Raw genomic sequence first — 11820 nt, 5'->3', positions numbered from 1 at the left:
TCTTACACACACACACACACACACACACACACACACACACACACACACACACACACACACACACACACACACATCACATCACATCACATCACATCACATCACATCACATCACACACACACGCATATATATATAATATATATATTCACCGGAGTAAGGAGTCAGCATGTACTCCAAAAATGTGTTTTTATCGTAATACAGAAGTTGACATCCACAAACTTACCCTGCTTATGATGTACAAAACCTTCTACAGGGCATTCCAATAGTCCGAATGTCCGTTTGCTCCCGCGCCACTTTATATATACGTAGGAGAATTATTTTGGTTAATTACCGCATGTAGTTTCTGTCGTATCACATCACGTTAGAGGAAAATATTCCCGAGATACAGTTATATATTTTTACCACCTAAAGGCGACTGACTACCATTTGTCTCTGAATTGTGCATTCACTGAAATATATATACGAGATATTTACCCCCAACACCTCTGTTGTTGACATGGCTCGGTTTAATCTATACGAGTGAGATCACTGTATAACATACATTTTTGTGTAACTGATTTAAACACCAGGTGCTGTAAAAGAAGGTTTGGGTGATTAATTTAAACAGACACGAGGCCGATTATTTAAATGGGTCATCGTTTATTTACAACGTAATACGTTTTTCACAAACATATAGTAGTATCGATACTGTTATATTTACACATACATGCGACCGAACACACACGCGCGCACACACACACACCAGGCAATCAAAACACGCATATCGAATCGAGCAATTACACCATCTGTACAATACCTCAAGTATAAATATTCAAACTGCCAAGTAAAATGTCAATTAATGATACAATAAAAAACAAATACACCATTTCTCGTCGGAGTCCGTATGTTTGGGTAGCCAGCCATTCTGTATAAGTGTCAGGCAAGTAGACACCCTCCCTAGTTTGGTAAAAACGTTCTGATTCCCTCAATTGAATGACGAGCCATGGGGGGGTTCTTCTGAAAAAATACAAAAGACAATAGTTGCGGATTAAACACCTTTAAAAAAGAGTACTGGTAATTAATTTGAATGATGGAAATGTGAAAATGCTAAGTATTTTAGGAGTGCTTCAATCGGTTGTATATGGTACAAGATGGAGTGAGTTGGTTTTATAATGAGACATTTGAGCATTCTGTAAACTAATGAACATACATTTACATATAGGCAGCTGAATAGGGTGGTCCTAATGTAAACACTGCTGACAAAAAACACCAGAAGTTTTACTTCCTCTGGGTTGTGAAAGTAATCGCTGAATCAAGAAAAGTGCAGCATTTTTAACAGACATGGCAGGATTTTCTGATGCTTCACATATACTGAACAAGATGAAATGTTACCGTCTGTTTGTTTTGGCAGTGTCTAGGGATGGCAAAAACCCCATAGTCCTGTATTGATGGTTGAAACTCTGCAAAACTGTAGCTGACTGCCGTCTTCACTACAACAGAGAAGTTGTCAGAAAATTGTGTGGTTGGTCAGGCAACAAATGATGCGCATTTTATTGTCAATGAGTTGGACAACTGTTGGACTCTTGTGACGTTGACAGGAAGGTGATGGGTATCACGAATGAGTCCCACACAATACATTATTAATCTCTCGCAGGGGTAAAATTAATCTGTTGACGAAGAATAGTGAGTGAGCGAGTATAGTTTTATCGTCGTTGTTGACGATGATGTTGCATTAATGGGAGTGGTGGATCACTGGTGGATAAAAACGTTGCAAGGGCTAAAGTCATGCAGATGACCTTCAGCAGCCCATGCTTGTCGTAGAGGGTCACTAACAGGATCAGGTGGTCAGACTCGCTAAACTGGTTGCCGCATGTCATCCCAGTTGCGTTAGTTGATGCTCATGATGTAAAGCACTGGGGATCGTCTGCTGGTGTGACGTGTTTATTCACAGACCGCCGTCATATAGCTTAAACATTGGTGAGCGCGGCGTTAAACAACAAACAAATGGTCGTAATCGTATTAGTAGTACCAACAGCAGAATTATTGAACGAAACGAGCACTGTTGACACAAGGTGTGGAGAAATACAGAGCCTGTGTTGCCTCACAAATATCACCAGGCAGGTCCCAGCTATCTGTTATCGTGTATGAACTACCAGTGCCAAAAAGCCAACGCTGAGCGGTAAACCCAGGTCGAGCTGTCCATATTACGCTTGACGTTAATCATTCAGCGGTTCAACAATAACGCCAAGGTCATGAGCTGCGTCACGTAACTCTCTGCACTCTTCCGAATAATTCAACTTAAACATAATCGACTAGAAACTCCAAGGCGAATACACAGAATCATCATGTAGATGCCCCCTGTCTATGGAAAGCCTATCCCTTGTCTGCACTGCTCGAGGGAGTTTGGCCATCGTCAGCCATGGCAGTCATTAAATTTCGTTTACATTTATCGGACGTTTGTATGACCACAACACTCCTGCTCACTCCTGCTCTCCTGAGCACTTATTTCATACAGATCCTGACTTCCTTGCTCACATTTATGGTTCTGCGGCCGTTAGGTTGGATGGATATTGTTGGTTCCCGATACGATAGTGATTGTGGCAGTGCTACAGTCACTGAGAGTACTAGTAGTTAATGTCCTTATTTGTTTGTTCAAAGTCGTACACACTGATATCAGTTACACAAATCCTGAGCACTTGATGCAGATGTAAGATGTGTCCACATGAAAACAAGTACTTTTCTGTTCGTGTTTAAGCTTCGAGTCTTTATTAATATCAGGTAAATCCGCACTGATTAACTATTAGTGTCCACTATATTTTGTTCTAGAGTGCTTGTCATGATTGCCGTGACCATGGCATTGCATTATGTCAATCTGAAACTGATCTGAATTAAGTTTCTTATGATATCATTCCATACGCCTACTGTGAACTAAATGGTGCATAATACATATTATAGAAACTGATTTTTGTTATGTATTTTCATATTTAGACATAGCCCAAGCAATCACAGCAGCCTCTTATGATTACCTCCACGAAGTGTGCCGTACATTGCTTCTGTGATGGGTATACAGTTCCTGGAACTGACGGTCAGTTTCACCATCACATCTGATGACCGGGTCGGAAACTCCCACGATACAAACTCCACCCTCTCTTCTCCGTACCCGAAGTAGCTGGTACCCAGGTATGTCGCGTTGCCTTGGAAACAGATAATGTGCGCCTGTTGAACCATACTAAATAAAATGTCCACCACCACGTGCCCTTGCAGTTCTATAAGCAAGCATGTTGTACTCACCAATGCCATGTGCAATACGTACATGTACACTACATACGGTGTGCAGCATAACACATTGCCATCGGTTAAAAATCGGTTTTAAAAGAAACATATCTACTGCTGAAACATAAAAGTCACGACAAAGTAATTCCCGTAGACGAAACGCAATTACTACGAAACATGGGTACAATATAATGAACAAATAAGAAAAGAGTGCATAAGCCAGTTCATCCTCAAGTGTTAATGCAATGACATCAACTTAGAAAGTCTGGTCGTGTTTCGGTCGCATATATCAGAACAAGGTGCTACATTCACATATGTGTATATGTGCAAGTTCTTAAACTTGACTACATGTTGATTGTGAAGATAAAGGTAAGTCGTACTGACTATAAATATATTCGCCCTTTATTGTACGAGAATCTCTTAACAAGACCACATAAAGAGTTAGTGCAAGGCAATGTACAGATTTGGAGCCGTCTCTTACAGCAGTGATGGAAATTGCATACCACAACATGGAGACATGAGCAAAAACAACAACGACACAGCCTTCAGTTACAGATAAATCTCTCAAAAGATCAGAAATGGATTTAGTTTCGGAATACTTGGCCTTGTGTGAGATAAAGGTCCCTACATGCAACTGTATTAGAAACGAAGATAAAGATCACACAGAGCATAATACTTTGCGTGTGATTGAAGGGCACTAGTCTTAACTATATGAGCCAGGTCTCAGCTGTCCGTTACCTAACTTACTGTGCACCAGGAGCTAACACTGATTTATCCCATTGATCAACAACATCACAACCAGCACAAACACGTCCCTTTCTTATGATAAGCTGCATACACAAGCCGGCAATACCTGGAGAGCGTGGCGGTAGCAAGATGGAGTTTGTGGTGCAGCGTCATCAGAAAACCCCGTGCCAACTCAGGTACTTTAAGCATGCAAAGTAGTCGTAGGTTCTCCAAGACTTGCTACAAGTTCATATCGGATCAGAAATCATATCTAAAGTGCTGGCAATTGCGTCAGGAACGTATGCATGCATATTGTATTAAGTTGTCTAGAATGTTTTCAGGTAACATCAAAGAACTCTGACTGACAATCAGTAGAAGTAAACAGTAAATACTGCACGATTACATCAGGTTGTTCCGTGTCGGGGCGTCTGAATCTACAAGTTCAAGTTTTTACCACACGTGAGCCACATTGTACAACTGCTGGATATTTGTCCAGACGCCAGGGACATATCAAGTGACGACAGGAAATTATTTGCATACTAATTCCGTTCAGAAAGTTTGTCTTTGAGGATCGTCTTAAGAGGAAGATCCGTTTTTTTATAATTTTTTTCACTCAAATCACTGAATGCTATTTGCCCGTACTGGTGGGTTTACTTGACACAAAGTGCACTTCTTATTATTAAAAGTTTTTTTACCAACAAAACATTACAAAGTTCTTGTGCATGTGATTTATTTTCCCTAAGCAAAAACAGTAATGAAAGATGTACTGGTCTCATCCAGTATGGCACACTGACCCCTGTAATTTGTACAACTTCGTGGGCCCTCAAATAAAATCTTTAACCAACACGTTATTCGATATTTTTAACAAAGTAATGGCAAGTAAATATTTGCAACAACACCTAAGTATGTGGCCACAGAAATAGTTCTGTTTATTCTTTCCTTTTTAACTACATAACACTTAATGTACATTTCCCTTAACATGAATGCTCATTTATTACTGAACTGAGGAAAAGTAAACACTGTCTAATTAGCAGACACACGGAGTGTGTTTTCAATGTAAGGTTAAGTTACCTAAATATTTCAAAGTATAGTCACATACACTTTAAATGCCAACAGTAATCACTAGTGTAGATCTTCCTCTATTCTTCTTTCTATTAATGAAGCAGTCAGATCAGAGATTGCAGTGACTGCTGGTCCATGTCATTTGAATCCTCTGCATGAACCGACTATATTCAACATCAATTTGGTTGTCAATTCAGATAGTGTATGGAATATTCAAATGTGAATTTAAATCCGGAGCGCAGATATGAGACACGGTGGATATGTATGAATGCTCCCACAGTAGTGAGATATATCTCTTATTCGTTATTAATATATATTTACATTTTATGACTAAGGGGCCTACAAGACTGCCATATTGGGACCCTCAGCCATGTCATGTCTGAAAATTAATACCACGAAGAGTAACTGTCACGTTGTATTAAAATTTCAGTTTTAACATTAGACATTTGAACATCTCCCATCTTCCCCGGGACGTTTTGTTAACTGAAAGAATTTGTCAGTGTATGGTATCCTTGTAGCAAGTCTAGGTACCTGGTACGCATGGGTGCTGCATCTCCTCATGGATGTCCACAATAGTACACGTCCCCTTGTCTGTGATATACTGCTTCTTCTGAAATACAGGAAGGAGGCGTGTGCAGCAATACACTGTCTGTTATACAAACAAACGGTTACACATGACACTGGACACTCCGAACTTTGATATAGTATGATCAGATTTTTTAAGAACATTAGGAATATGTTTAACTGGATTTCTAGTATAAACAACAATGACTATCTAGCAAGTGCTTGGTTCCATTCAAGAGCGACAATTCCGTTAATCCTTTTTCATTAGTTTGTAAAGGGTTATCCCCCTTCGTTAACTTGCTAGCAGACGACATTTTCAGTGATCTTCAGTATACATGATTTAGACAAGAGGAAGATAATTTTAGTTTATTATAGCACGGACATCAGATTTGCTAAAATAAATTAAGTAGAATAGGCATCCCGTTGTCCAATGTTTATCGTGTTTTGAAAAATTGACTGTCGCTCACAAGAGGCGGCTTGGTATTCCTGTTTCTGAAAACGAACGAAGGAGTTTAGAAAACGTAAGGCCGGATATGATTGACAGAGGAAGTGTGGCTGTCTGTAAGGAGGCAATTAGAACTGAGCTGCATGCAATGGGTTGGCAGAAACGTCGAGGAATTTCATTACCAATCATGAAACCTGAACAAAGGAACGAAGGTTGAACTGGTGCTTACAGCATAGAAATTCTAACTGGGACAATGAGATTTTCTCAGATGAAAGTTCTGTGTGGCTTTTTCCTGATACATTGAAATTCTGGACCAAACAAACTGAAAAAACTTAGTATCAGCGCCCAAAGTAGCCCGAAATTTAACGTATGGCGTGGCATATCTGTACTAGGGGAACGCTCCTCTGTGTATTTGAAGGGAATATGAACAGTGAGTGGTACATAGATATTCTCGAGGGACATTTACTTACGTCTGTTCACGTGTTCTATGGACATTTAGGATTTTCCAACAGGACAACGACATTCACAGGCATTCACAGGTCTGGTTTCGGACCCAAAATAAGACATTATTAGATTGGCCAAGCTATAGCCCTTACCTAAATCAAACAAAAAATGTTTGGGCCTTATGAACGAAAGTGTCAATAAGAAAAATATGTCCATGATTGCTGATGTGAAAGATGACTTTCTAATTTCTTTGATCAGTAATACGCCCCGCCGCATTGAAGCCTGCATTGCTGCCCATTGTGACAAAATGCTGTTAGTAACTATGCGGCTGTCTTTGAATCTGTAGTTATGTTCTGCTACTAGTCTCATTTAATACGTGAGTAAAGAGTGAAGAAAAATTACAGTCTTTAAATTCTCAATAACTTCTGGTCATTTCTATACATGCCCAGTTCTGTTGCCATACTGACATGTCATACCTTTATCAACAGATTGTTTGTAAATACTCACTCTCCAAAATAAATTTTGCTGATAAAGATTCATTTTTGGGTACCAGGGTATGCAGTGTTGGCAGTACACTAACTGGTCTGTCATACAAACCAAGATCGTCTAAAACAAACGTGGCAAGTCTACATTTCCACAGCTTCAGGCTGAAATGAAGTAAGTCTCAGGGCTCCTTTTTATTATATCATATTTTGTTACTATGAACTTTAAAATCTGTTCATTTTACAGTCTAGGTGTTAGTCTAGAGCCTACCGTGTTGAAATCCATCATGATATTGACAGTTCGGTATCGGCCGCGGGATCTGTCATGGGCCTCCAGCGCCATCAACTTCCGGTCATAGTCGTAGAAAAGCTTGTTCCATCCCTGTAATAAAATACATGTGATTGAATACAAGGAATGTCATTTTCACCCATATATTTGCAGTTATAACTCGATGACTCGAACCATTACACGGACCTGTTACAGTTGAAAAATGTTTTCTGCTTTTCTCTTCAGCACATATAATAAGGATGCCACAGAAAACGAAAGTGTTCAAAATCGATGGATACTTCGATTATAAGTTTATTAGTTACAACTTATAAAATGCCATTGCTCTAATAATATTCATTTAGAAAAATATTTTCATTTTGAAAAGTCATTTTCATTTCCACATATGTAAAATAATTCTGCAAGCATTTTGTTGTTTTTATATATGAGAAGTGGCGCACTTGTGCTCAAGTACAGAAGCTACAGCTGACTGCCCGGGGAACTATTTCAACGGTTTTTTCAGTAGCTCAACTTCTGTACATAGAACCTCGTACTAAAGACCATCTCCAGGAACATGCTTTGCAATGAAATATTTTCAACACGCACATTAAACGTCACGTGGTGACCACGATGGGAAAAAACGTTATTTTTTCTGACCTGTATGATCCTTTTACTCATGAAAAACGACAAAATTAATGAATTTCATGTTGATATTATTATGATAATTGCACATTTAAAGAAAAACAATGATTTCTATGCAAAAGCATGTGCATACAAGCATGGTCATGGAATGTTTAATTTTGTGTTTATTGGTGAATATGGACATTCCAAATATCATTTTGCGTGTCAATATGACTGTAACCTCCATGTGAATGTTTGACAACCAGCGCTGGCCTCCTCATACCCTTGTCAGCTTCCTGATTCTTTAAAGGGGTAGTCTACGCCAATGATCTTTTGAGGCAGCTTCGTGCTGGAGCAGGTTCTGGGAGGATCCCTTCGTTGCACGTGACCCTCCATCATGTCCAATACGTCACAAGATATGACAGAAGGTGTCCCACTACCTTCACTGTATTTAGCGTGTCCTTTGTACATGAGATTTCATACTCCCCGAAAATGTCATCAGAATCAGTCGACACTATATCACAAAATACGAATCTGAATACCAAATGTGTTGAGCGTTTCGCAAATTTCTTTGCATTTCTTTAGCATGCACAACTACATTTTATCTTTTGAATATGGTCCGTTATCCCATATTTCTCAAAGTATTTAACATCGTGTTTTATTGTATTTGCCGACCTTGACGACGATCACATTTCTCTATTCTTTAAAAAATATATTGTCAAATGTGTCAAAGCATTGTGTTTAAAGCGTTTAAACCATGGTGTGTACTTGAAGAGGTACGCATTCCTTGTTGAGAAGCCGGGAGTATAAGAAAGGCGAGATTATATTGTTTAGGAACACTGTGACATTGATTCCTTTATTGTCGGGGCCCCTTAATCAATGCTAACCTTTCGGCAATGTCAGACCACTTGTTTTCAGACTCAACACCCTGTCTCTAAACCACCACAAGCTCTGTGCGGGCCTTTCTAACGGCGTTAATATTTGCAGTTAATTATTTGTGGATAAACAGTAAAGGTTAGCTTTGCAAACACGGCAGTTAGTAGAGAGTGTGTGCTGCTCGTCCTTTGATGTATCTAGCGATAAAACACCTTAGCCAATGGCTTTAGTTTTTATCTCGCCGTGTCCACGTGTTGCGTAACAAGGACGCATTGTATCATTCTCTTGAGAGATTTTTGCGAAGCTACATCCGATAAAGATGCAACGTTTTTCTTGACACTTCCTTCCGAGGAGTGCATCAAAGTCTTTTTGTGGTTGATATGCGCATACCTGTTTCAAAAGCAACCTTTACCCGCCTTCATCTTGAAATGTTTGGGCAGTAAAGGTATTTGGATTATTCCATGGGAACACGCTGCATATTGTTTTAAAATGACCATGATCATGAAGTGTCTGATGTGTTATACATGCTACCAACTACTGTTAATGTAACGGCATGTAACGTGTGGATGTATGTAGTTTATACAACTGGTCATATAATAATTATGAGTGTGAGGAATGAAGATCGAGTATACATTGCGTACTGTTTGCATTTCCTTTCACCGTTTGATACCCATGAAGATCCGGGTTGGAAATGCTCTTCAGTAGCCCATGCTTGTCGTAAGCGGCAACTGACGAGATTGGGTGATCAAGCTCGATGACCATTGCGCTTATTGATGATCACGATGTTGATCACTGGATTGTCTGGTCCAAACTCGACCGCCACCATGTAGGTGGAATATTGCGGCGTAAAACCAAACTCACCCACTCACCGTTTACTTCACTCGACCGCTGAGCGGACGTAATTCTTAGCGTTCCCTTAAAAAGATAGTAAAATGCATTATCCAGAATCCAAGTTCACCTGCTGGTATGCCTGGTTTACCTGATGAGTGCCACTTGAAGTGCCATCGGCGGGAACATGGCTTCATTATATTGTGTGAGTCTTGCCGTCTAGAGAGTATTCCTAACAATGAGCTAGTAGCCTGTGCCACCAGAGATAAAGATAAGGGGGAAACCATTATATTCACACCATGAAACTCCACCAAGGTGTACCCACAGACCATGTGATAATGTTATCCAAATGATACAAGGTTACCAGACACTCAAGTCACTGTGTTACATGTCTATAAGCAAGGTTATTATAGTACTTTATTGTTACCATTACACCTTATTTTTAGCACCTTGCATCAATCTATATGAACCTCGAATTACTTTTTATACGACTTTTCACGATGTCATTTCACAAGATAACGCAGAGGCCTCTGGCTGTGCGCCTTCTGTTGGATACGAAGTGAGAAACTTCTGCTACCAGTGTCACCTAAGGACAAGTGTGTGACAACATGTCATATTGCTGAGATACTACTCCGAGCAGGGTTAAACCTAACTGACGCCCTACACAGATACAACATTTCTAAGATTTGTTTTCTTGATGAACGTCACAGTCAGCGATCAACACGCTATCGCAGTGCCCCGTACACAATGAGAGCAGGCATAGCGGGGCTTGATGTAGGGCTCCATATTGCTAGGAATCAACTGTTGATGACATGCACTTTACCAACTCACAAAACCTGGACACTTGATCCGGTGTTCTTGACTCGTAAAACAAAGCAATCAAGTGTCGAGGAACTATCATAATCTCACTTCTTTGATAGGGGATAGCTCGGACGAACGACTTTTTCATACATTAATGAGCAATGTTTTATCATCAACTCACTGAAGATATTCCAATTGTAATCCCGATCTATTTACTTTTAGCTTCACCTGATAAGAATTTTCACCTTACATCGCCTACATATGAGAAAACCCGGTGCTACTGGATCCTGCAATAGTTGTATATTCCCAAGGGAGTCGGGATTGATATCAATGATCGAGGGGAAAATACCAGCGTGGACAGAAATCATACTAATTACATACACATCTCGTTTGCTGCCCTCGTTCGCAATATAAGCAGTGACGCTGATAATATATCTATCTTACCCTCATCTTTTGTAGAAATAGATCAACCAATTTCTGTTTTGACTATATTATGGCAAATTGAAAACAGTTGACAAAGGCATGTACGCTATTTTTAAACGTTTCAGCGCAAACGTGGTTTGCTGAAATTGGCAAAAGTGATAGTCCATACATGCATATAGAAACTGAATATACTTATGAAACTTCCACTCGCATATTCTAAAGAATGTCGGAGATGTATGCATTCCTTTGCTAAAATAAATAGATAGTCGGAATTAATCTTTATGATGAAGTTCGGGCTCCAGATTACCATAACTTCATATTTAGCACTTTAAACAAATTCAACTGACAAATTATCATATACAATGTACTGACGGATCTTCAAGTTTAAAAACAAAGAGATTAGCATGCATGGCCGACTCGTTTTATGAAACAATATTCAGGAAAATAATATATTATGACTGAAAATGCACTGAATATTCTAGTACGTCAAGCAACCGCTTTTAACACTTTTTTCAAACAATGTAATCATATTCTAAATCACGAGACAGTTATTTCAATATTGCATTGTACATATAACGCGGGTGCAACAGCAAATGAACGTCAAACGAAGTAAGAAAGAAATACTTACATCGATGGGTATGGCTTGTGAGGCATTACTGACATAGACCCCACCGATCTCGCCCAGCACCGCCTGGAACACTCTGTGTGTGCAGCAGGGTCGGGGTATGTGAGGTGTGGTCGTCGAGTGTCCGGGTTGGTGTGAGAATGGTGTGGTCGCGGGTCGAGCCCATCCTGCCATCGACATCACGGTTACAAGAAATAATTGAAACATTGTCCTTGTAGGTATTATGACCTCGGGTTTCTTCTCGTCTTAATGAACAAAGTCCACCCTTCAGCGTGGGCGCGAAGTAATGGTCGACGCTTTTACGTTTCTCTCCTCTGCTACAGTTTGCCTCACATGTCCGCTTCCTCCAATACTCTGTATTTAACTGTTCGTGACCTCTAACGACTTCCTCCAGTGTCGGAGACGTTT

At 39.9% G+C, this 11820-nt stretch overlaps 1 protein-coding gene across 1 annotated transcript; it reads right to left on the bottom strand.

Moving 5' to 3' along the window:
• Positions 1-620: 620 nt before the first annotated feature.
• LOC137283328 (ependymin-related protein 1-like) lies at positions 621-11820 on the bottom strand. Its single transcript, XM_067814780.1, has 6 exons — positions 11416-11820; positions 7245-7355; positions 5570-5648; positions 3004-3171; positions 1370-1467; positions 621-994 (listed from the first exon to the last, which is right to left on the bottom strand). The coding sequence occupies exons 1-6, from the start codon at positions 11617-11619 to the stop codon at positions 935-937; spliced, it is 720 nt and encodes a 239-aa protein (XP_067670881.1). The 5' UTR covers positions 11620-11820; the 3' UTR covers positions 621-934.

Source organism: Haliotis asinina, chromosome 5 (genome assembly GCF_037392515.1).
Source record: "Haliotis asinina isolate JCU_RB_2024 chromosome 5, JCU_Hal_asi_v2, whole genome shotgun sequence".
In the NCBI taxonomy this organism is placed as follows: domain Eukaryota; kingdom Metazoa; phylum Mollusca; class Gastropoda; order Lepetellida; family Haliotidae; genus Haliotis; species Haliotis asinina.
Note: the sequence above shows the minus strand (reverse complement) of the source record. Positions and strands in the feature narration are given on the sequence as shown.